Here is a 25,637-nt window from a genome sequence, read left to right as displayed (position 1 = left end):
AGTAAAAGTGAAAATTGTATGTTTATATAAAAGTAAATGAACTTAAAGTATTTTAAGTAAAAGTACTTCATGCATATTATATATTATATCATTAGATTGTTATTATTATTACTCATGCATTCTGCCAAATCTTGTGGGACCTATTGCTTTGTCAAGCTGGTATTGCTTACTTATACTACTGTATGTTAATATGTCAGTAACACCATACTGTACATGCTGTAGTTTAGTCTAATGAACATATTCTATCATATAATCTGATACCATGAATCCCAAGAAACAAACACAAAAAAACATTTTATTTAAATCAGCATATACTTCTGAATCTGTCCTCTTTCATTCATAAACAATATCTGTTTGGTATTTTCCAAGTTGGTGAGAAGAGGTAAGAATATTCCAAATCCTTGACATCTTGGGGTTTGTACAAGGAGGAGGTGGCTGCTTGGATACAAAGTTTAGTCATAGGTCAGTGGCTCCCAACCTTTGTAGCTTGTGACCCCTTAAACAAAGCAACGTCTACTTACGACCCCTTATCACCAGTCGCAGATGTCCACCAGTCGTGACTTGTGACCATTTCAATCAAAGAGTGAATCATTTTTAGGAGTCCTGATGAAATAATTATCGATTATCGAGAAGTTCACACGAGAAAAGAAAAAAAGATTAGAGGTAAGTCTGAATTGTGCTTTCTTTTCCACATGCTTAACAAATTTAATAAAAGTGGCAGTTATCGACCAACATTTTGTATATGAGATAGAGGAATGAAAGGTGAAGGAAAAGTTATTCAGGTATGAGTCATGAGGTGTATGCCGAATGTAGCCTAAAAGTTCGGTTACAATTTTTTAGCTGATGAATTTTCAACATTTAGCTCACTTTCCTCACATTTAGCGCATGCGGACTTTTACATTCGGCACCCCATAGAGGTGGAGGGCAAATGTGACTGTGGTGTTTCTTAGTTATTGTGTCGCTGCATGCAGATTTGCAAATGGCTGTATGGATGGACCGGCTGTAAGCCTGAGGGTCCAGAGGCAACGAGAGTCTCTGGAATTAATCTGAGAAGCTCAGACTTTTGGAACTTAAACCCTGCTGTGACGGCTGTGATAATTGATTGGATGTTATGAGAATGTGCGCTGACAGTTCAAAAGGAATCGTGCAGAGTTGGGAGCTGGGGAGTGTAGGAGACAGGGATTTGTTGTGGGAAGATGTGTGCTGCGCAACAACTTCAGCACATAGGCTAGTTGCTGCATGTGGCCTCTGCAAGTGTATAGCCATGCTAGCCGCTTTGTGAAGCGGTTCTTTGAGCTAAATGCTATCATCATCAGTTTACATACTCACAATGACAATGTTGATGCCAAGCAGGTATACTTGTGTTTGAGCATGTTACCATTTGCTAATTAGCACTAACACCAAGTACAGCGGAGGCTGCTGCTGTCATAAGTTTTGCAGGTCATGGTCATTAACCAAAGTATTGGACTAACTGAAATTTAGACAAGATGATGGCGCTCAGGGGCGTAGCACAAAATGTTGGGCCCTGTGGAAAGGCATTCTCTATGGGCCCCTCCCCGCATCTTTTTGGGTACACCCCTGATGGCACTAGATGAAAGTCAGAGGATCGGGAAAACATGAATGTCAGAACAAAATTTCATGGCAATCTGTCAGGTAGTTGTACATTATTTAGTCTGGACCAAAGTGGTGGACAAAAAAAACCTACATTGCCATCCCTAGAGCCAGGCCACTAGCATGGCAACAAATGTAATATAAGCCTCTTCAGGAAAGGTGTGAAAAATGTTGATTTTCATTTTACAGCCTGTAAAGAAACACAACAGTCAGAGTTATAAATGAGATTATTGTCAGCATTTATTCCTGAAAGATTTGACTATTTTCAGGCCTTTGAAGCAGCAGCTACTTTTGTATAATGTCTTTCAAATGGACACCTACTGCACAATGGATGTTAGATTGTGCTTTCTGTGGAGGCTCACATGTTGTGACGGGAATAGAAAAACTCCAGTGACTCAGATGTGGCATATGAGGAGAACCAATACAATATAACAAGCACCCACTCACCATTCACTGTGAGGATATGACAAACCATCAGGGGTCAGATATAATGGTTTCAATTTTGACTTCTATTCAGAGTTACTGCCAGGAGAAAATACTTCCCCTCGTCCATTCCTACACCCTGAGACAATAATAGAGCTCTCAAAATGATTTCCATGTCAGCAATACTATAATAAAAACGGAGACTTACACTAATGGCTCAATCAGTGCCCAGTCAGAGAACTTGTGAGAAATGTATTCACTCTTAAAGAGATATTTGGTTTCAATGTTCTGATTCACAGATGCTAGACTTTAACTGAACCTAGCCACAGTTTGGGCCTCTCTCGTGTATTACAGCACCATTACATTCAAGTCACAAAGCTAAGCATCCAATTTTCTGAAAAATGATTACCAGGCAGTCTTTGAAACATTTACTGCTTTTCTGAAGGTATTTCCAGAATTCTGAAAGTCTTTTGACAAGTGGGGTAAAAAAAATATTCTTTTTTTCCCCCAAAGTTGTGCCACTGTTGACCAATGGTGGAAAGTAGTGGATTTACTCAAGTGAAGTACTTGCGTTACATGCTTTGAGTATTTCCATTTTGTGTTCTCATTTTGCTTCTATAGCAGATTAATCCATAATAAAAGTAATTATTAGTCACAGCTCTATGTAAAGTAACTGGCTCCACCTTGAGCAGCTACAACAGTATAATTCTGCTTACACATTAATGCATCAGTATTAACAATCTAAAAATGTTACATATGTCAGTCACAGGGGACGTTTTACTATTTAGTACTTTTACTTTGATACATTTTGTTGATTATACTTACAAACTTTTACTTAAGCAACATTTTCAATGCAGGACTTTTACTTTTAATAGAGTATTGCTACATGTACTTGAGTAAAGGATCTGAATACTTCTTCCACCATGGCTGTTACATAATCAAAAATCAAATATGGTAGCTGGAACTACACATCTCAACATGAACCATAATTTCAAAAAATATATATTATTAGTAATATTGTTATATATTGATGTCTTGTTCCAATATTAGATATGTTCATACACAATAACATGTTAATATTTTGCATGTGTTTTACAAAAAGAACAAAGACATTATGTTCTGGCTACCTGGATTAGAGTAGGAAGTTGAGGAAAAGAGTTTAGAAGAGTGAGGATACTGGAAATACCTTCAGAATAGTGGTACGATGACCTGAGTGGGAACATGTCAGTATAATTCCTAATCCTGATGTTTCCAGGTTACGGAGTGAATCTGTCAACAACTGAGGGAGTTGTTGGTAAAAGAGCAAATGAAGCTATTATGGTATCTATCCTCATCCACCACGAGGAGGATAAAGCAACCATTGTAGTACTGGGATCAGGACTTCCTCCGTCCATGTGGTCTTCACTGAGAGACCACAGCCTGAGGGAAGATAAGACAGAGGCAGACATGAGCTGAGGCCTTAAATGATACATAAAAATCTTTTACTGTTTTTATATACTGCGTATTTGTAGAAATAAGAAGACCCATAACTGCTCGAGCTTTCTCCCATCTGAGGCTGGTGATAAAAGGCTTTCCTATATCCACTGCCAAGTCTGTCTGCCAAGTAACCCCCTAATAACATGGCATTATTTGACTGCAGCCAATAATAAAACCTATCTGACAGTATCTATTTAAAATATGACAGTTTGCGGATAAAATATGACTGTCTTTATCCATCCTGTTTCTGGTGACCACCATTGATAATGTAAGTAATTTTTCTTATTCACTCCAACCCTTTTGTGTTTCCATTTAACAGAGGCCAGTGTCCAGAGAAGAAACTAAATATCTTATAGTCACCTTATAAGTTTATAAATGACAGAAAAAGGTTCCTACATGTATTATATAAATTACTTTTCCAATGGAAGCTCAGACCACTGCATGTGTTATTAAACCACTTGAAAAGTATTTAAATGTCAATACATATATATATATATATTTTTGATATGTTGCCACCCAAAGTGTCACAGAATTGGATTATTAAGAGCTCATGTAAAGGGAACAATGAATGGGTCTATCTACATTGGTATATACTGTATATATGTATGTGTGTGCAATAAAAACAAAGTGGGGGAAAGACTAGTTTTAACATTTTACGGCACAGCAGATTTGCAAAACTTTTACTGAATATTTACATGTGATGCAACCACTTAATGTGAGTTAAAGTCCTTGATATCTGTTCATTTCCAACCTCTTCTGTGTGTTTGTATGTATTTTATGTATGTCATTATATGTTTTGGATTTCTTGAACCCTGGGGGACTATTAGCTTTATCTGCAAAAATGGGTTTAAAAAAAACTTGGCTGGACTTTGATTGTAAATGAGGTTTATTACTTGCTCGACAGTAGCTCAACATGGCTTTGGTTCAGCGTACGTCCACATTAGGCTGGTTACATTTGTAGATGCATATCTTTGTCCTCCATTTTAGCCCTCCTCTGGACTAAAATGGCATTTTTCTCCCCTGCAGAGCGGAGCTTTTCCAAAACCGCCTCCAAAGAGTGCGAATGTTTAAACGTTGGCTTGGTGTTTCGGTGTGTAAATGGAGCTTTTCCAACACAGTGACGTAGGCCAGCCCAGTGAGGGTTCGAGGGATGGGTGGCAGTAAAGTATGACGTCTTCTCACCTCTAATTCGTCTTTTTTTTTTTGTGAATTCAAGAGTTACATGTCTCAGTGACAATATTGTCCATGTCCTGTTGCATGATTTTGACTGTCATAGTATTGGACAGTTAAAACCACCCTGAATATCCCATCATGTTCCTGCACAGCTTCTTGTCGACTTAAATTATTATATTATATATCATGTGAAATCATATAAAATAAAATTTCAGTGTCAGTTCCCTTCAATTACAATGTAATGCTGGTAACACCAATGACTGCGGTCTATGGGAAACACACTCAACATGTGTCACTGCGATGAGAGCAGAATCAATATACTGTAGTCACAGTGAAAAATCTATTGAAGGCGTTTTTATTGGTTTTAATGTCACTCTCTGGCACCAATCGAAACTACATCTACATGAGCCATTATTGAATTTCACGTTTTTACTTGCTTCCAAACATGTTGCCATCAGAGTGTAACTGTTGGAAAGATGAAGACGTCCCTGGTGTCTGGGGCACTGCTGTCTATATCACTTCTTAATTTCCCATCTTTGAAAAAGTCATTTTATGAGCTTAATGAACCAGCAACTATGTGAATGCATGTGTGTCCAAAATGTTATTTCATATTCAAAGGGAAAAAAACACTGCAGCTGTAGTTGTGGCCAGTTTGTTACAGAGATAGGACACCCAGGTGAGAAGTTTCACTAAAATAAATCGGTTTGAAGCGGCATGTGTGGGAAGGAATTTGAGGAACAAAGGGAGGTGTTAAAAACCCCTTTGTAACAATGAATGATTTTGAAGACTCTACTCCTCTTTACGCAGCGTTTGGAGTTGAAAGGGACAACGCGAAGCCGTTTGGTTCGTCTGGACATTTCATTGAGGGGAAGAAAAAAACAAAAACTTTATGGGTGGGGCTTGGTGAGAGGAAAGCGAGGGAATTGAGAGCGAAAACAGGGTGATGTGTGTGCTGTGAATTCAAAGCTGGGTGGGTCTACACCGTTTCACATTCCCAAAAAAACTCCCGGTGCCGTGTGTTTTAAAGCACTTTCAGGTAAAGTTTATCCACGTTGTTTACACTTTGTTAAGTTATATTGTATGGACCATACGCTGTGGAACGCTCTTACGCATGATTTGTGTGTTTTTTTGTTGTTGAGTAGAGAAAAAGAGAAAAGTTAACTCCAGGTTTCCACCAGCGCTTTGAAGAATTGTGCGGATATGACTGTGCGCAGAAAAAGTACTTTAAAAAACACGCAACTCCACACTCTGTAGATGAGCATAGAGTGGAATAGTCAACAGTGTTTATATTTATGTTTATAAGTTAGAGGTTTGTTTATTATTGGTTTCTGTATTCTCGCGCTCTTTCCAAAGTTGTTGACTATAGTGCCTGTGTGTGTAATGGAGCGGCCCCAATTTGGGAATGCCCTAACACCGCGGTCTAAACAAATGCGCCTTTCTTGTCGACGGAAACAGTGAAAATGAAAATGAGTCGTTAAGCAAACGGATAAGTGTTTCAGGGCGCAACAAATGGGTCGCAATTTATTTGAGCTGTCATATTATAGAAAAAAAAGTTTTTAAAGAAAAAAATGTTGAAACTGAAAGCGTGAAACTGGTTATGCGATGTGTGTGTGACAGCATATGTGTCATATTAAAAAATGTGTCTGTCTCTGCGAGACTTCTGGGGCGAGTTTGAGCTTGCATGCAACGGCTCTCTGTCAGTATTTCTTTGGGTTTGAGTAACAGTATTAATTTGGGACAGCTGTGGGAATTGATGCTTCCTAATGTACAAGCCTGTGTTTTCCGTGCGTGGAAAATAAATAATAGTGTGCATCCTTCCGCCTCTCCATTGTTATCAGTTTTCAGAAGGCCACGATGTTGATGCTGGCTGGAATCGTTGTTCTGCACATTGCCACCATCATCCTGCTTCTGGTGGCCACCATTGATAATGTAAGTGGATGATTATTATCTTGTTTCTCATACGCAAAGTGATCACTGTAAGAACATAAGGTTTTTTTATGAGCCAATAAATGCCAACCAAAAGTCTTATTCATGATTTGTTCAAACACCTAAAGCAATAGGTATTTCTGTATGGAAGCTCAGGGTAGCACATGTGTCATTAAACCACTTGGAATAGCCTGGATTCAAATGTTAAAAATATTGTTTTTGGTATTTTGTTGCAAATCTACAGAGAAACTTTCACCAGCTCTTACAGAATATTAAAACAAGCAGCCAACTTAATAAGAGCTCATATAAAGGGACACTGAATAGGGAAAGACAAGTTTAAACATTTGTTGACACAGTCAATTTGCAAAAAGTGTACTAAATATTTCTTTGCATGTGTCGCAACCACTGCATTGATATTTTTGATATCTGTGTTTATTCTCATCTCCCTGTGTGTCTTCAGGCCTGGTGGATCAATAATACAGTGTCAACTGACTTGTGGGGCAGGTGGGAGTTTACGAACTCAGCCTGGCATTACACCAACCTGAAAAACTATCCGGAGGGTAATGTTCATTCATTGACTTGATATGACTGGAGGTATAAAGTGTTAAGATGTACATTTCTACAATATGTTCATACATGATCAGTAATTATTGTATGAATGCAAATAGTGGTAATGGAGCTGTTATAATGCAAATAATTACACAGTGCTTCAAGGTGAACATTGCCTTCTATCTGTGTTGTGAATCCTTCACTGACTGTGTGTCTGTTTTGTCATCCTGCTGCTGCAGAGTATCTCCAGGCGGTGCAGGCCACTTCAGTGCTGGCCTGTATTTTTGCCATTCTGGCCTTGATTGTGTTTGTGGCTCAGCTGTTCACCCTGCCCAAAGGCCAGAGGTTCACCTTCACCGGCATTTTACAGCTAATCGCCTGTAAGTAACCCAGTCAAAATTCTGTCCTGCAGCTGTAAGAAATATAGATTTATTTTCTTGTATCCTGTAGCATATTAAAATGTGTTAACTTTCTCTCAGAGGAGGTGAGGAAGAGCAGAACAAAACAATAAGTGGATATGTTTTAATATAGATGCAATTTGTGTGTTACAAGTAAAAGTCCTGCATTGAAAATGTTACTTAAGTAAAAGTATGTAAGCAGAGCTTAGCTGAAGCATGTACAGATGTGTTCAGTGTTAAAACAAACATGGATGCAGGTGCAGAAGGTCAGTGATTTTTACTCCTGTGTCATCCAGGTTCAAGAGTCTACATCAGCAGGTTTGACCTGTTAATCCGTAGAGTCTCAACGACACATGATTGAAAATCACTGCAGTAGAGTACAACTGTACCAAAACAAACCAAAACAAAACAATATATTTTGAGGTGAGAGGCTGTTTGTAAAGTGGGGTGGAGAAGTGATTGTTCAAACATCTGTGAAGATATTGTCGGGAGCAGAGATGTTCAACAGGGGGTCCGGGGTTGTTCATTTTTGAAAGTTTTTTAAAAAATGAAAATGTCTTACCATGAATCTAACATATTATTAGCAAATATAAATCAGCCTATTTGTGAAAAAAAAAAAAAAAAACATTAATGATAGGCTAACTGTCCTATAGGTAAGGTAGTCACCAAGGTAGCCATCCACAGATCCAGTTCATCCAAAGGATTCACTCCGCCACATGTATGTTTAACAATAAAACTATAATTTATTAAATTATGCCAACAATTATTTAATAGCTTAGTATTCTGTACACTAAAAAGGTATGTATAAAGGCTTTAGGCCGCCCACACATTATTGTAGGCCCAGTTTAATATGCAACTCAATTTTATACAATATATGTAGTAGGGGGTCCCTGCTCTGTCTCTCTTTCAGTTAAGGGGTCCTTGCCTTAAAAAACATTGAAGACCCCTGGTCTGGAAATTAAATATACTAATAAGGGCTACAACTAACATTTTCACTATCGATAAATCTGATTATTTTCTTTTCATTTTACTCAAACCCATCAAATGTTCAGATTTCAGGAACTGGGACAAGGACATTTTTCCTTTCGATCAATTTCGGCAACAAGGGCAGAATATTGTGATAATTATCAAAGCCTTAAACCTGTCATTAAGTTACGATATTCACTTGAGTATTCAAAACCAAATGGTAAAGTTAAGCCACATTCATACCACTGAATTAGTTGTAGTAATCCTACATTTAAATAAAAGATCTCACGCTGTGACAGATTTTGGTAAAAGTGAACGTATTCATGTAGACAGAAGTTCTGTGAACTACAGCAATCGCTGTCACAATACAATTAAGTAAAGATGGTCAATTATGGATTATCTTTGGCGCTACTACTACATAAAAAAACTTACAGAAAGTACAAAATTGTATTTTAACATGTACAGTATTGTCACGACTTGATATCATTGGGAAATTAGCAAGGTGAAACTGTCATGTTTCTCATTTGATTGTGATTGCAGTGGAACCGTCTGCTACACCGTCCTTGTTAATGGGCCTTATCTCATAATAGGAGCAATAATTACTTCTTAATTGTGCCTCGTCTGGGTGTATGTGACAATATTCCCCTTTTCTCGCCTGCAGGCCTGTGTATAATGATAGCAGCCTCAATCTACACAGCCGAGCTTCACACCAATGAAACGGAGGGAGTATACGGACACTCCTATGTCCTGGCCTGGATCTCTTTTGTCTTCACCTTCATCTTAGCGATCACCTACCTCATCCTGCGAAAGAAGAGCGAGTGAGAGGATAAAAGGAATGAGGGCATGCCTAGGATTATGTTCCCAGTTTGAATTTGGGAAATTAAAGAATAGGAATAGGAAGTGTTTCAAAAATTCTGAGGGAAAAAAACTGTAGCTACGAAAATTTGTGTGTGTGTGTGTGTGCGCACTTACAAGAGCCATTTGTTTATATTTTGAATATTATAAATTGAAATGGAAGTCATGCATGCAGTCATGAAGGGCTGAACTTAATCATTTTACTTGATAGATTTATATTTAATTCAAGAGGTGTAGGGCAATACTTCATACGGTAAAGGAATAGACATTTTGAGAAATATATACGCTTTCTTGCATAGAGTTGGATGAGAGGATAGATGCCAGACTTATATCTGTGCATAAGGTATGAAGCTACTGCCAGCAGACAGTTAGCTTAGCACAAAGACTGGAAACAGCTAGCCAAAAACTAAAGTGTAAAAATGACAAATTGTGGTTTTAGTTAGTGATCTCGAGAGCTGCTGGTTTGTGGATTTTCTTACCTTTTTGACAGAGCCAGGCTAGTGGTTTCCCTGATTCCAGTCTTTGTGCTAAGTTAACCGGAAGCTGGAGGTAGCTTCATGTTTACCATACATGACAGTGGTATCAATCTTTTCATCTAACTCTCTGCATGAAAGAAATTATTTTTTACCAAAATGTAAAATTACTTCTTTAGGAAGCTACCAAAGTTGATTATGTAGGAGGAAAAAAGCATAAGCATAATAAGCCCTTTTGAGATTTAGTAGTTGAAAATACTCTGAGAGACAGTACTTATCCTGTATAATCACGTTGTGAGGCTGACTGTTACTACTGCAGGTTTCCAGAGTCGAGGAGTGAATAAATACTGTATCTGTGAAGGTACGGCATGTTGGCAAAACTGCAACATTCCCGTTGCAGTACTTGAACAATCAGGAAAGACAAGCCTTATACAGTACAAGTAGTTTTAATCATGTATCCTTATTTTACAACTGAAGTATAGTGTATCCTTTTTAAATCTGTGTACATTGTTAACCATTATATTTTTGTAACATTTTGTATTGAGTTCTTTTTTTTAAATCATGTTTGATTTTGTGTCTGTAGTTGGCTGCTATCATAAGAAAAGTACATGCAATTTGTACAAGTGAACATAAATTGAACCAGGGATGAGGACAACGGTGTTTCATTTCACCATTATTCCAAACTATGCAATAGGATTTGCTCGTAATTACATTGGAATTTAAGCCATATCATTTATTAATAAACGCATTATTACGCAAAGCCTTCATCTTTTATCTATTAAACTGCTGTAAATGCAACTAAAGTCACTGTTACATAATAAATATGTATGAATTGGTCCAGTTCTGTAGCCATCACTCGAGCACACAAGATTTCATTAAAATTAATTAAAATTTTGTCTTAAGTTAGCATCCTGACAAAAACAAGGACAACACAGTACTCGAAAATACTACTGAAATTTTCACTCATTTTTAAATCTGTGCGACTTTGCTTAATAAGGGCAAAGTTTTGTATTACGAGCATTTCAGTGAGTGCAAGTTACAACATTGAACACTTTTTTAGGCCTTACAACAGACCTAGTCAGAAACAGGAATGTTCCATTATATAAAGTATTGTTCCCAGAGGAAGGGAGTAAAAACTGGACTGAACTAAATGCCTTGGCCAGACGGTGTGATGCGCTCCTGAACCACCAGGTGGAGAAGATGATTCTGCTCTGCAGTCAGAAACGGCCTGAGGAGAGAAAAACAAAAAACAAACACATAATCAATATGGAAAATTAGAATTGAGAAGTAATACAAATGCCATTCAGTTCCCATCACATGGTGGAAATTATCACTTTTGAATGCTCACCATAGCTCAGTCTGAAGAGACTTGAGGGACTCTGTGTCCTTCTCCTGACATGCCATCTGCAAAACAGATTTGCTGTTATAGGCTGCACAAATAAAAAACATAACTGCAGATTCCGATGACCTTGACAAGTTCTCAGAGTCTTGTCAATGTTTATGCTCATTCATAACTATCTGTGGATAGAGTCTGTTCATCCAGAACAAGTTGCTTTAAAGAATCTTTTATTTAAGTCATGAATAAACATTAATCAAGAACTGTGAATACTGATTGCCTCATATTAAGACAGGTACAAGTCTACCAACACTGCAAATAAAAAAACAAATTCCATTGTCAAAGGAAGACAAACTCTAGCACATTTATCTCTGTCACGTGAAGGCCGTGAAGACCATCCTGCCTCACTTCAAGGATCAGGAAATCCTGTGAACCCCAAATATGTGGATGAGAAAACTCACGACTACGGACTGCAGGAGCAAGAAAACATTCTCAGGCAGGAAGGTCACTGAAAGAGAATACAAGATCCATGTTTACACTTCAAATAAATGTCACTCATAGGATTCATGATCTGCATTCCTAATGAAAAGACAGTGTCTATAATTCATAGATAATAGATAAATATTGAGGTGCATTTACCTTGGCTGTGTGGGTCAAAAGATTCCCATGCGTATCTCTCCAGGGTCTGGGCATGTTCTGGCAACAACTTCTGAGGTGGAGGCTGCACAGAAAACAGCAACATTAGACCATCAAAGTGCTGCTGCACCAGTACATAATGTAAAGATGTGGGATAAATAATTAATATAGTGTCATATAATATCAATACTCTTGGCATCAGTAATGCAATATTTTCTGTTGCGTGGAGGTGTTTACTTCTTTTAATGCTAAAAATGTAACAGTTCTGTTTTCTGACAGTTCCCCCTTTGGCTAGTTGATGGCTGTTTGACAAAGAATTGGCAAATGTACATCTTGCTGTGTATCTGGTAAATAAAAAAATGCTTTGCACTGGGTACACAGTGTTTCATTACAACTACATCACAACTACTTCAAGGTACTTTATTGTCACATACACATACATGTAGTGAAATTCATTCTCTGCATTTAACCCATCCCTCAAGGGAGCAGTGGGCAGCCATTTACAGCGCCCAGGGACCAACTCCAGATCTGAGCCAGTGCCTTGATCAAGGGCACTGACTGGAGAACCTAGTGCATGTTTTCTGATGGTGGGGGAAACTGGAGCACCCGGAGGAAACCCACGCAAACATGGGGAGAACAGACAAACTACCTGGATTCGAACCCAGAACCTTCTTGCTGTGAGGCCACAGTGCTAACAATTGGCCTACTACTACTACTTATACTAGTATAAGTATTAGTTTAGTAAACTACTTTATAAGTAGTATAATATACTATGATATACTACTTATAAAAACCCTGTTAAAATATAGCTTTCCATACGTTTAGTGAAATGCAGAACTGGATTGATTCATACATTCTAAAAATGATTTTCCCTTATTGAGGCAGTATTTTCCACTTGGATTACACAGATATTGTGGTATAGATGGTTTTCTTGCAATGTCTTTTCTTTTTATATAAAATAAACATGCCTACCTCAAGAAACATCAGCAGTAATACTCTGGAGATCTCACATTTTGCCACAATGTCCAGAAATGCACCTTTTTTCAGGAAAATGAAGATACACAAAATAAATGAAGAGAGTTCAATATTTCACCACTTTCCAGTCAGTGTAATCACATAAAATGCAACAATGATATTAAAGCAGAAAGTGAGACACTGCCTTTGAAAATTGATCCTGGTGTCTTTGTTTAAACATCCAGCTGTTGATCTCAGCAATAGAAATGTTTTTGACATATTGTATTTAGCCTCCATTCCAAAACTTCTGTCACTGGGGATTCATTCATACCAGGTAGAGCCTGTAGATAAACGCAAAAGTCTCACCAACAGGGGTGCTGATGCCTGGTAGCTGCAGTCCTCTCTCCTGGCACATCAGCTGCATCTCAGTGAACACTGACAAAGCACCGTCGTAGTCACCTGCAAAAACGCAAGAGCTTAAACTGCAGAAAAATCAAGACAAATCATATGTGCACATAAAACACACACCAGCTACATATCACATGTATCAGACAGTCTGACTGAACTCACGGGTGAGAATTTTACACGTGGCCATTTCTCCCATCGACAGCAGAGCTTCAATTGGCGTCTGTGTCTGCAACTCAGCAGCCCTCTGGTAGTGAACAATAGCCTCTCCTGGTCTGTTCATCTCCTATTGAAACCAGAGGAGTTGAGATTAACATGTCATTTGAATAACAGTATATCAAGTTAAAATCAAAGCAGGAAAATGTATCTTTTAGGACAGCTTGAAGATCTGATCCAAAGTTTAACCTTCAGTGCGTTGCCAAGTTCTAGACACAGGCTGGCTGCCATCACAGGCTGGTTCATCTCAATGTGCACCTGTAAGCCATTTGTACATCAGCATTATTATACAGTCTCTACAGAAATTTACTCCATAATATATTCTGCAAACCCTTAATGAATCAATCTATCAATCTATCAATCAATCAATCTATCTATCTATCTATCTATCTATCTATCTATATATCTATATATTCCACAAAAATTGCATACAGTATATATACTATAAATATTTGTGTATTTTACAAATATTTCACAGATGTGTTTAGAACTGTTGCTTTAAGCAGAAAAAAACTAGGAATCATAATGTACCTTGATGGCAAAACTGTAGCAGTTGAGTGCAGCCTGAAGGTGCTCATCAAAGCCCGGGGCCTGCAGTGCCCGGTTCTCCTTCTCAGATGAGAGAAAGAGGCGGGCAGCATCGGTTAACGCCAGAGCCTCTCCGGGAGCGTTAAAAAGAGTCTGCTCACACCTGCAGTCAAGACATTCAGGATGTGTAAAAACAACAGTAAACATGTCATCACTATGAATACATACAGGCTCTCTCTGGGCCAGACCAACATCTCTGTCACCCTGTGGTGGTTTATTGTATGGGACATGAATAACTAGAGAGGAGTCATCTGGACTGTACCTTTATGAGATGATCTGACTATTTAAAACATAGTAGCAGAAATTCCAAAAGTTCCTAACAAACATGGTATGATTTGCATAACGTGGGTGGAGAACTGACAAATTACTTAACGGTAATTAATGCACAGACAATGTAGTACATTTTTGATGGTTCCGTTCAAGCGTGTCACAAATGATTACATTTACATGCTTTTCAAAAAACAGCAGTTGCTTGAAGAATCTTTTATGATGTGAAGGGAGGACTTTAGGTACAGTACATGGCTGAAACTACAACCATGGGCATTAATAAGTTGCTATAACAGCCTCCTCTCGTCTGGGAAAGCTTTGCACAAAATTTGAAGCTTGGCTTGAGGGATTTTGCTTCTTATTAGCCAGAAGAACATTAACGAGGTCGCCCACTGATCTTGGGTAATAACGTCTGGCTCGCAGTTGGCAATGTTGCAAAGATGTTGGATGGGGCTAAGGTCAGTGCTCTGTTCAAGATACATTTACTAAAGCTCTTCCACACCAAATTGGAAAGCCATTTCTGTATGAACCTTGCTTTGTGCATGAGGGCAAACACAATAAAGGACCTTTTCCAAATTGTTGCCACAAAGTTAGAAGTGGGCCATTGTGTAAAATATCACTTAATGTTGTCTCTTGTGTTGTGTTAGACACTGAGGTAGTTCAGGTCAAGCTGGTGCAAAAGGTGTGAGAATACATAAGTGTCAACTCACCTAGCCATGGCCAGGTTACAGAAGGCAGCATACTGAAGGCAGTCCTGCTGCTTCAGCTCCTTGGCTAACTGACCTAACAGGTGAAAACAGCAAAATACATGCGAGGCAAACTGTGAAGAAACCGTTTGATGACACATGTTCTCTACAAAATGGAGGATAACAAGGAGAAAGGTTGAAGGTGGTGTCATGTCGTGCATACTGAACAAATACTGTAATTTTGGCGTTAACAGTGTAAAGGTAACGTTAGGTTACAACGGTTGTGCAGAGACTAGCTGGCACTTACCAAACTGCTCACTTGCCTCCGCTACATTGGGCTTCCGAAGAAAACGTCTGCGACAAGGACACAAGCATTTCAATTGTCTAAAATATCTCTATAGTAGCAAGCTATAGTAAAAGCACTTCCGTTAACTGTTCAGGTGCTAAACAGAAGAATGAATGCGCTAATGGATCTTTAAGGTCATTCAGAGGCTGTAGTGGGTTCCCTTTTAAAGCTATTTGTACAAATTGGGTTAAATTGTACTAATGTTACTATATGACACTAGACAACCTAAGGAATCCAGTGGTATCAACCATGTCATTCTAGCTTATTGGGAAGGGTGATAAATAACGCTCCAGATTTAGGCAAAATTTTGGCGAGGGAAAAACTAGCATGGTCCTTTTCAAAAGGGGTCCCTTGACCTCTCACTTCAAGATATCTGAATTAAAATCTGTTCTATGGGTACCCACAAGTCTCCCCTTTACAGACATTTATGATAATCCCATGCAGTTCGGGGCAAAAACAATGCAGTTTGTCTCATGCAGTACAGTATAAATGTGTTATATTCGCCTATTCTAAAGTTGTGTATTTGAATATTTCTGCATACTGGGGTCCCTAAACTTCTGGTCTTGGAATTGCATAAATTGAGTATGACTGGAAAGGTGAGACCCAATTGTATTCATCTGGGATGTTTGCCATTTCATTGTAGTGACACCATTTAAAAAAACTTGATGTCACTGTATCAAATGACCTGTTGTGATCTGTAGGATAATCACAGCCTTATGAAACTCTACATCCTGAAACTAGAGACTTAGGGCATTCAGAAGATGTATGGCTTTCCTAAGTGTATTGCAGTTAAAGCAGCCCAGAATATTATTGGATGGATTCAAATGTAGCAGATTTGTCAGCTAAACATTCATTGAGTGAACGCTACTCCAGCATATTATAACAAAAATACCCTACCTATTCTATGCAACTTAAAAATAGTAACACCAAACTAGTAAATGTCTCTCTTAAGGTGGCAGGAGTGAAACTCAACCAGTCATTCTCAACCTTTGTTGTGGTCTGGTTTCAGAATGATGAAAACAGCTGGGGTCCGTTTCAGAAAGCAGAGGCCTGTACTACGAATCAAGATCAACATGCCCTGGATTTCTTTCAGTTACCCGGCTTCACCTAACCTAACAACCACGGTCCCACATAAGCTGTGTCACGACGGTGGTTAACAACTAGTTCAATCAACCCGGGGTTTCCCAATCCAGCGGCATGCACGTTCACATAAAAGAGGCGGTGTTTGCACAGCACAACCAATCACAAACATCTACCAGAGCCGCATATTTTACATAAGAAGAGTAAACTATAATTATACATAAATATGAAGAACACAGACACGGTTTTGCAGGCAAAACGCAATACAGTCGCTGCTTCCTAAAACAGGAAGGAAAGCCGGCAAAAAAATAGCCGACGCTGTAAATGCATAAATCACAACACTTATCAATATCACTTCCCCATCAGTCAGGCACAAGATCACTTGTCCTTTCCATAAACTGCCGTTGCTTTAGCCTATTATTTCAGTTGCAACCCTGGCAGTGGGAAGTGATCGTGAGAGCAAATAAAAAAATATAATTCAAACCGATGTGCGCATTGGCATCACACGGCTCAAGAAGCCGACAAATAGCCTACATGTAATTCCCTCCGCTGAAAATCTAGCCTATATCTGAGTCTCTCTCTCTCTCTCTCTCTCTCTCATCTTCTTAGAACGGTGACGCTGTTATCAATCGAGTATTGATTGGTCAGTAGGCGGTGCTTTTACACCGGTTGATCTCTAATCTCCAACATAACCTGCACGACCAGGTTAGGTGTTCAGCATAAGTAACCACGGCGATTGAACCCGGTAACAAGTGATCCACCGTCGTGATACAGAAAACCCTGGGTTGAACCTGAAGTTACCTCATTAACCCCAAATCTTGCTTCGTAGTACAGGCCTCAGGTTTAGTGAAAACTCTGAGTTTGTTAACACTGAGATGAGGGTAACTCTGGGTTTTCTGTTTCAGAAAGGGAGGTTAATCAAACCTGAGAGAGAGGGGTAACTCCAGCCCGTTTCAGAAAGAGAGGTAACTTAACCTCAGTCAGTTACTATGGTAACTGAGCCTGTGAACCTAACCTGGTCGGGAGCAGGTTTTCTTCAAGAAACCTCGAGTTTCTCTCAGTCTCCTCCCTCTGATACAGCGCTCTCTCATTTCCTCATTCATTCATTCAGTCTGTATCAGGCGCATTTTAACGCAGTTTGTTATCTGCATGAATAAAAAACAGGGTTGATTTATTAACTATTTTAGGCAGACAATAAAACGTTTTTTTTCTCAAAACATGGCATTTCCTTTTTTTGTTGACGATCCCGTTGATGAAGAAGCTGTATTACTTTTCAGGGAGTAAACATACGTCTGGAGATGATATTGATGATATTAATACACTATATTGGAACTTACGTATTTACTCTAGCAGCAATTTTCTCCCATGCAAATTCTCTCTCTTTTGCAGCAGTCGCTTTTTTAACGTAATACATGTTCAAACTGTATGTGCACGAGTATTTCCGCCGACCAGTTTGTTTGTGGTTGTTACCATGGTGAATTGTAGTATCATGGCTCCATTCATGCTGCCTTTTTATAGTGGTGGTGCACATGCTTAACTCTGAGTCACCCTACTCTGAGTTAATTGAACCAACTCAAATCAGCTGTTCTGGAACCGAAAACTCAGAGTTTCCAATCTCAGGGTAAATCAACTCAGACATCAGGGTTAGACTCAGAGTTTGTTAAACCTCCTTCCTGAAACGGGCCCCTGGAGAATATTACAAAATACAATGTAGGCTCTACAGGATTATTTGATGTCCTTGGCAACTAACGTGTTTTTACCAAATTATGTACAGATTTTCTGGCATTGTTTTATCAAATGGCTTGAAAAAAAGTGCATATAGCTGCCATTAATGACGATTAAAAAAATCTGAAAAAAAGCTGTATGTTCACAACATCTAGCTCCGCACTTGGACAGGAGCTAGCTAGCTAAATGACCAGTTAATTACTACTATTCATGAACCTAACTAAACCAATGAAATCTACCAACATGATATTGCATTAGAAACAGCATCACATGCACATAAATTTAGGTTAAATAACGTAATATCACACGGACAGTAATGGCAATGGGCTACATGTTAGCTTAACCTAGCTTACTAGCGCTAGCTGTATCACTTATCTTTAGCATTATTGTCAAGTAACGTTACGCTAATCCTGATATTCAGTTATCTTTCTATTTGAACTTATGTAACTCAACACCTTACTTTTTCAGTTTGTTTGACACGGCACGGTATCTCGCCAGAAAATCGCCCTCTGCAGCCATGGTCAATGCAGAAAAAGACAACAAACCAAACCAGGAAGTCAAACTGACAGGAGCGATGAGATTGGCTCGTAGAATCGAAACCTAGCAATTCCATTGGTCAGGGTGGCGCTTAGAAGGAAATGCCTAAATAAATAAATAAATAGATAGATAGATAGATAGATAGATAGATAGATAGATAAGATAGATAGATAGATAGATAGATAGATAGATAGATAGATAGATAGATAGATAGATAGATAGATAGATAGATACTTTATTGATCCCCAAGGGTAAATTCAATATGTTACAGAAACACAGAACTCAGACGGAGACAGGTATTTTTTTTCAATTTATGTCATTTACTTCTGCAGTTTTAAAATGTTACCCCGCTACATTTCAGAGGAACACACTGTACTTTTTTGTTTGTTTTATTTTACATTTTACTCCTCTACATTTATTTGACAACCATAGTTAGCCTACTAGTTAATTTCAAATTCATATTTTGAACTTAAAATGCATTTTTATACAGTAAATTTGACTTTCCAACAGTAAATAAAATAGTTAATATTAGCTCCACTGCAGCCAGCTACGACATTACAATGTTAATGCATCCGTATGAATAATATAATACATTATAATGTAACACTAATAGAGGCCATTGTGCCTGCACAATGAGTAGGCCTACTTTTGTTCTTTGAGTATATTTTGCTGATAATACTTTGGTATTTAACAAATACAAAATAAAATAACAAATTTAGAAGATTCTTCACCTTTAAAGGGGTGATAGAATGATTATATAGGGTATTTCACACTGTTCCTTAAGGTCTCCTAATAGGGTATGTAACATTGGTTGGGCTGAAAATGACCCGTGTGCTGTTCTCTGCTGCCTAAAGCAACACTGTGAATTAGCTTTAGAATGAACGAGAGGTTTTCTGCCATATAAGGTATGCTCATGAATATTTAGATGAGCTGTGCGCTGATTGGTTGAGCAAAGCACATACACATATAGAGCTCAACAGTGACCGGCCACTTTTTTTGGCTCTGTCTCCGGAAGTGTTTTTCCCCATTCAATTGTTTCCTTGATGTTTCGAAAATAGCTTATATATAGAGTTTTAAGTCTGGAACCAAGCCAACCAGCTACGAGATGAATAGTGAGCATAACACATTTGATTCGGCGCAAAAAAAACATTTTGAAAACGGCAAAAAAAGCAAAGGTACAAGACCGTGTACAGAAACTATCATAGACTTCAATGGTAGAAGCTCGCTCTAGCCATTTGCGGCTTCGCGGGTACGGTAAATGTTTCTATGGTAACAGCGAGTTGAACCAATCAGAGACGTTGCTGTTACACTTAGGATTGTGGGTAGTGTAGTTTTTCTCCATTAAATCACGGATGAAACATGTTTTTCTTAAAACAAGGTTGATTTCATACAGACTTCTAGCTTCTACAGGAGCAGAAACCTTCGTTTCACAACCACGTAGCTCGGGGTCAGTCTACCTCGGATGGTTTAGACATTATGACAGAGAAAATCAATGGGATTTTTACCTCCGGAGTCGGCTGTGGGCGGGACTGTTGAGGTCTATAGTGGAGACGAGACAGCAGGTCTCATATTTCAGACACTGCAATGTTATACATTGTTTGTCTGCTATTTCATTACTAAATTCACTTCTGAGACTTTTTTATGCGAGAAATCAACTATGTAGCGGTCAAATATGGGCCGTTTTACGAAAATTGATGGCTAATTGCAAATTTTGTCCAACAGTGTGTCGGAGTTTAGTAGCTGTGCAGACTAACGTGACTGCGGCCAGTGCTGCCTAGGTTGCTGCCTCGCCGCCTGGCCTGTCCTTTCACAGACCCGGGTACACTTTTGGCATAACTATAGTATATTTACACTTTGAATTTCATCACGGCATTTATATCACAGCTACCCTTAGGTGTTACAAAGCTAACACTTTTGTCCGATTTCAATTTAATGCATTTTTGTGAATTTAAGGGGTCTCTTTAGGAGGAGCTGCTAGCTAGCTGTTTCCCATTCAATCCTATGGGAAAAGATTGCAGCTACACTTTCGTCACAACTATAGTATATTTACACTTTGAATTTCGTCACAGCATTTATATCACAGCTACCCTAAGGTGTTACAAAGCTAACACTTTTGTCCGATTTCAATTTAATGCATTTTTGTGAATTTGAAGGGTCTCGTTAGGATTAGCTGCTAGCTCTCATTGATAGAGCTCCATCCAGCTCACCGCGGGCTCTATCAATGAGACTCGCGGACAAGGGGCGTTTATTTCCCCGATCGTTTGTTTAAATAACTCACCACACATATCCATTATAAGATTAACTGGAACCTGTGGTTTTTTGAAGTTATAATGCTCCACAAGAGATTGCGGGCGTAACAAGCTCGCTGACCGCTCTCACTCACACACACCGGCCATTTAGCAGGAAAAAGGGAGCTGCAGGCCCTGGAGCTCCGTCAGAGACATTTGGTAGTCCAGTAACCCAGAAACGGTGACTTTGCGCGGGTATGGAGCGCAGCGGGCTGCCGGCCGTGACGGAGCTCCATCTAGCTCACAGCGAGGCAGGATCTGTGAAGAAGGACAGGCTGGGCGGCAAGGCAGCAACCCAGGCAGCACCGGCCGCTTTCACGTTAGCCTGTGGAGCTACTGAACTCCGACACACAGTTGGACAAAATTTGCAATTAGCCATCAACTTTTGTAAAACTGCCCATATTTGACCTCTACATAGTTGATTTCTCGCATAAAAAAGTCTCAAAAGTGAATTTAGTGATGAAATAGCAGACGAACAATGTATAAAATTTCTGAGATCTGCGTGACCTAGATTCACAAGACAAACTGGTCCCAGATCAGTCAGTGGCCTATGTAAATTTGGGGGCGTTACAAAGATAGAAGGTAGAGCCAAATAAGGTAGGAGTTGAGGAGTTGACGTCAACTTTTAGCTTTGTTGAGATTCGCCCGTTTGCAGCAGCAGTTTCAAATTGTGAGATTTGCATAGTAAAGAGGTGTCAATGGGACTTTGAGGTTCTCTGTATGTCCTTTTTACCCACGAAACTGTCATAATTCAACTATGACAAGGTAAACTCGGTTTTGCATTCTATCACCCCTTTAAAGAATCTAAATACTTTTCTACTGTTAACAGGTGACAACGACACAGCAAAGCAAACTGAGATCATCTCAGCCATTGATATAAATATCACAATCTGGTGAAACAAGTTTATTTCTGATTCAAAAATTTTCATAGACAGACTCAAATACGCCTTCATGCTGGTCTTGTGTGGGTTGTGCCATCTGTGGAGGAAGTAAAAGACAGGTCATCAACTGCTTTATTGTTTTCCATGATAACAAATTGTGACAAAGCACCTGAAGTTTACACTGACCGTTTCTTTGGGTTCCCTTTTCTTTGGTTTAGCTTTGCTTCGGTCTGGCTCTATGTTGGCAGCTGAGTGATCCAGCACATCATAAATGGACCTGGGTCGAGTCTCTAGACTCTGAGAGAATTTCTCATATCAGTTTCCAACAATTATAAAAATTAACACAGCAGGGAAGGTGGAGCACAAAATTGACGTGGTGCAATTTAATTTAAGTGAGATGTGCCTGTCTGTATATTTATGAGTAGAAAGATGCTTACAGCATAAAAAGACGTAGATGGAGCTGTTATTACATCCATGTTGTCTTCCTCCATCTCTGTCTCCATTTCTTCTCTGTTCTGCTTTCGTTTTCTATCGGTGTTGCTGCGTTCAGTTGGACATTGTTTCTAAATAATGTCAATTGAAATGCATTAAAAGGAAAATTAATAACAAAAACTGGACAACAAACAAACTAGACTAAAGCAGCTCCCTCTCTAGTTTTGTCTTTATTGTCAGTTAAGTATTTATTAACATATTTCCATACACATTCAGTCACATAGTCTTTACACAGTATTCTTTTTTAAAATAAAAGTGGCTGGACTCAGAGTTAATTAAATGGTTGAATTTAATTATTTGTACCCAATGATCTAGCTTTAGAACAGGATAGGTCAGTATTTAGACTTGAGCTATAAAACCCACACAGTCACTGACAGGATGAGGCAACAGTGAGTGTGTTTTTGTGTAAGAGTAAGTAGTTTCTGTTCTGCAGATAGGACTCTAGTCCAGCCCAGATTTTAAGAAGTTACTTTTTTTGTTTTTAGTTTGTAAGTTTGACTTTGGTTTATGGTTGCTTATCACACATGTATCTGCTCTATTTTAAAAAGTTGCTTGATGACAACTATCAAATAGTTGCCGATTCATTTTGTGTCGATCGACTAAATATAATTTGAACGTTAAAAAGACTCAACTTCCTCTGGAGCTTCTGAAACTCATTTACATCACTGCCTGTTACAACAAAGCAACATTCTTCCATTGCAAAATGCTTTTTCTTAACGTCTGCCATGAGCAGGACACATCTTACCCCATGTCCTCTGAAGACACACACTGAGCCAACCACACTGAAAACCAGCAGCACACCAGTGAAGACAGCGACTATGATGAATTCTGTGTAATCCAACATTACGAGATCCCTGTAGCCATCACCTGGAAAACACCCACCATTCAATGTCAGTCTGTGCAGGAATGTTTCATAACTGGCTGAAGGATTCCTCATCTGTCGAGCGAATAATCCACAGTCTAAAAATATTTAAGATATATGGACTTTTGCATATTTCAATATAAACTGAATTCATTGTCAGCATCAGTATTTGTCAACTAATGGCTTTTGACATCCATACAGTGATTCCCAATCTGGGGGTCGGGACCCTCCAAGGGGTCCCAAGATAAATCTGAAGGGACACAAAACTCTAAATGTCCTTCAAATGAACCATCAGTTGGTTGAACTGCTCACAGCTAAAGTGCAATCAAACTACTCATTGGAAACAAGCAAATCACACAACATTGCCTCTGTGGGCTTTACAGCGAGTAGCTAGCTTGTTAGCAAACATTGTGTAAATAAGTGACCCCAACAAATTATGTGACTTTGTGCCAACCAGAACTTTGTTTTTGCCTGAATCTGTTGACACCTGAATAAATACATCTGCTAAAGACTGAACTTCCTGTCCCACCACTACATCACATTTTCTTTGTTGTTTTTCCAACAAATCACTACATATTAAACGGTTCTTCCCGAGGCACTGTCATTGAGTCCAGCGCTTAGTGCCGGCCAAGGCGATTGTGATTGGTTTAAAGAAATGCCAATAAACCAGAGCATGTTTTTCTCCCATCCCAGAATGCTGTGTGGACTAGCCAGACTCTCCCTCGCAGCGCTGTGGAGGAAGGTCTGGCAACGCGAGCCTGGGTTAACCTTGTCCGTTTGCTATTGTTTTTGATGGCTGCTCCCAACTGGTTGGCTTTACAGCAGTAACGGCTGTTTGCTAATCTACAACCTAACATGAGCTAATATCGACTCTGCCATCATTAATCAGCAGAGACACTAGCAGAAGTGGTCGCTATGGCAATGCACATCCATTAATCTGGGTGATAGAGATTCTGAAGAGGGGGTTGAATTTCTTTGGTTCAATTACCAACAATTTTCGCGCAGCATCGCTTTCTGCACCTTTAAGGCTGTTAATGGAGTGACTACAAAGCTATCAGTGGGTGTAACCATTTTGGAATAATGCGCTCCCAAGTTGGAATGTTGTTGAATGAACGTAGCAGGAGTTTCCAGGCAAATTTCTTTTCATTTGTACTAAGTTAAACATTTTCAACTGTCACCCCTACCCTATTTTTATGCCAATTCTCAGTCTCATATTGAGTTCTGTGCTACCCCACAGTTCTTTGAGACAGAAAATGAAGAGGAGCAAACTTGCGCCACATCCAGTGGGTCTTCATCATTAGGCGGAGGAAAAGGTTGAGGACAGTCTTTTACAGAGAGCCCACACCTTGTTATAACCTTCAGTTTAAAGATCTCATACAAAGACAGAACTGAAGAAATTTAATAAAATCTGGTAACTGCTTCTTTACTTCCCTAAACATCCATTTCATTTCACATCCACTTATTTTCCTACTCACCTCTCACTCGAAGAAACCAGTACACCTTGGCTGTTTGATATTGGCAACTGTATTCTCCTGACATGTTCAGGTTTTTCAGCTCCAATATCGGTGTCCGGCCGTTCGTCTCAGAGATGTGAGCACTATAAATCACATTTTGGAGAGGATCGGAGCACGTCAAGCTGTCTCTGGTTTGGTTTGCTGGTATCGCCAACTCATAGGTAATGGTAATCTTTTCGCTTGCGAAGGCCACAAAGACTGTGCTTTCCAGGCTGAGTTCTGTGAGGGGACATAACATAGAGGTTAATATTTGAGCTGAAATGATTGGTCTATTAAGTCAATTATTAAGCAAAATGCTAAACACATCTAAACATCATTTGATCAAAATATAGTTTGGATGGCTTACTTAGTGTGTTCATTCCTGAGCATACAGAAAGGAAGAAAAAGACAAATATCCAGGTCGACACGAAAGAAAGATGCCAAACTTGTTGAGCTTCCATGTTGTGATCTTTAGAGATATTTCTAGTCTTCTTCGTTGAGGTTGTTTCACATATCTATTCAGTGTTTCAGTTTGTCTTGGTACATAAACTGCTGCGTTGGGTTTCCTGTTTCTGCCAAAACTACTTCCTTAAAATGTCTATTTTTCTTGACACTGACTCATTTGGGACAATAAAGGGACCAGCACACTGATTAAAAGAGCCTTTACAACTCTGTTTGATACATGATATTTAACATTAAAGCCTGAAATCATTGTACACCACGACACATACAAAGAAATAAAAGTGGAAAGGTGGCCCCTAATTGGCTTTGTATGTGTTCTGGTTGCATTATTCTGTTACGTCAGCCTCTGGATGTCAAGTGAAGTGTAATGTTGGATTTCCTCCACAGTGAGACAGTGTTGGAGAAACAAAACTGTGAGCACACACAAGGGTGTAACTTAGGGTTCAACATTGAAGGGGTTGAGATCTCCACTTTTGAGCAAAATTGAAATTTTAAGTGTCAAACACTTCATTTTCTGAAAATTAATGGATTTT

The 25,637-nt window shown here is 39.0% G+C and overlaps 3 protein-coding genes across 3 annotated transcripts; 1 reads left to right on the top strand and 2 right to left on the bottom strand.

Moving 5' to 3' along the window:
- The first annotated feature begins 5,574 nt into the window (after positions 1–5,574).
- Positions 5,575–10,401, top strand: emp1 (epithelial membrane protein 1). Its single transcript, XM_031285742.2, has 5 exons — positions 5,575–5,719; positions 6,522–6,612; positions 7,070–7,169; positions 7,398–7,538; positions 9,184–10,401. Exons 2-5 carry the CDS (start codon positions 6,538–6,540, stop codon positions 9,342–9,344), a joined length of 477 nt encoding a protein of 158 aa, XP_031141602.1. The 5' UTR covers positions 5,575–5,719; positions 6,522–6,537; the 3' UTR covers positions 9,345–10,401.
- Positions 10,399–18,670, bottom strand: zgc:101679 (uncharacterized protein LOC450058 homolog). The gene is made up of 12 exons (XM_031285740.2): positions 18,550–18,670; positions 15,246–15,292; positions 14,963–15,035; positions 13,929–14,088; positions 13,587–13,655; positions 13,347–13,467; positions 13,143–13,235; positions 12,795–12,859; positions 11,826–11,907; positions 11,648–11,694; positions 11,199–11,254; positions 10,399–11,078 (listed from the first exon to the last, which is right to left on the bottom strand). The coding sequence occupies exons 1-12, from the start codon at positions 18,606–18,608 to the stop codon at positions 10,997–10,999; spliced, it is 954 nt and encodes a 317-aa protein (XP_031141600.1). The 5' UTR covers positions 18,609–18,670; the 3' UTR covers positions 10,399–10,996.
- A 3,133-nt stretch (positions 18,671–21,803) lies between these two features.
- On the bottom strand, positions 21,804–25,317 carry si:ch211-243a20.4. Its single transcript, XM_031285741.2, has 6 exons — positions 25,010–25,317; positions 24,625–24,882; positions 23,033–23,154; positions 22,233–22,358; positions 21,982–22,092; positions 21,804–21,892 (listed from the first exon to the last, which is right to left on the bottom strand). The coding sequence occupies exons 1-6, from the start codon at positions 25,101–25,103 to the stop codon at positions 21,830–21,832; spliced, it is 774 nt and encodes a 257-aa protein (XP_031141601.1). The 5' UTR covers positions 25,104–25,317; the 3' UTR covers positions 21,804–21,829.
- Positions 25,318–25,637: the final 320 nt, after the last annotated feature.

This window comes from Sander lucioperca, chromosome 4 (genome assembly GCF_008315115.2).
Source record: "Sander lucioperca isolate FBNREF2018 chromosome 4, SLUC_FBN_1.2, whole genome shotgun sequence".
NCBI classification, from domain to species: domain Eukaryota; kingdom Metazoa; phylum Chordata; class Actinopteri; order Perciformes; family Percidae; genus Sander; species Sander lucioperca.
Note: the sequence above shows the minus strand (reverse complement) of the source record. Positions and strands in the feature narration are given on the sequence as shown.

What these genes read in the sequence shown, in the direction of transcription:
- emp1 (XM_031285742.2), top strand. Translation starts at nt 6,538, where the DNA reads ATGTTGATGCTGGCTGGAATCGTTGTTCTGCACATTGCCACCATCATC. An exon ending in TGGTGGCCACCATTGATAAT is followed by an intron (nt 6,613 to 7,069) that starts GTAAGTGGATGA and finishes GTGTGTCTTCAG; the next exon opens with GCCTGGTGGATCAATAATAC. An exon ending in CCTGAAAAACTATCCGGAGG is followed by an intron (nt 7,170 to 7,397) that starts GTAATGTTCATT and finishes CTGCTGCTGCAG; the next exon opens with AGTATCTCCAGGCGGTGCAG.
- zgc:101679 (XM_031285740.2), bottom strand. Translation starts at nt 18,608, where the DNA reads ATGGCTGCAGAGGGCGATTTTCTGGCGAGATACCGTGCCGTGTCAAAC. An exon ending in TGTAACCTGGCCATGGCTAG is followed by an intron (nt 14,089 to 14,962) that starts GTGAGTTGACAC and finishes TCTTGACTGCAG; the next exon opens with GTGTGAGCAGACTCTTTTTA. An exon ending in GCTACAGTTTTGCCATCAAG is followed by an intron (nt 13,656 to 13,928) that starts GTACATTATGAT and finishes AATGGCTTACAG; the next exon opens with GTGCACATTGAGATGAACCA.
- si:ch211-243a20.4 (XM_031285741.2), bottom strand. Translation starts at nt 25,103, where the DNA reads ATGGAAGCTCAACAAGTTTGGCATCTTTCTTTCGTGTCGACCTGGATA. An exon ending in CTCAGGAATGAACACACTAA is followed by an intron (nt 24,883 to 25,009) that starts GTAAGCCATCCA and finishes GTCCCCTCACAG; the next exon opens with AACTCAGCCTGGAAAGCACA. An exon ending in CTGGTTTCTTCGAGTGAGAG is followed by an intron (nt 23,155 to 24,624) that starts GTGAGTAGGAAA and finishes GGTGTTTTCCAG; the next exon opens with GTGATGGCTACAGGGATCTC.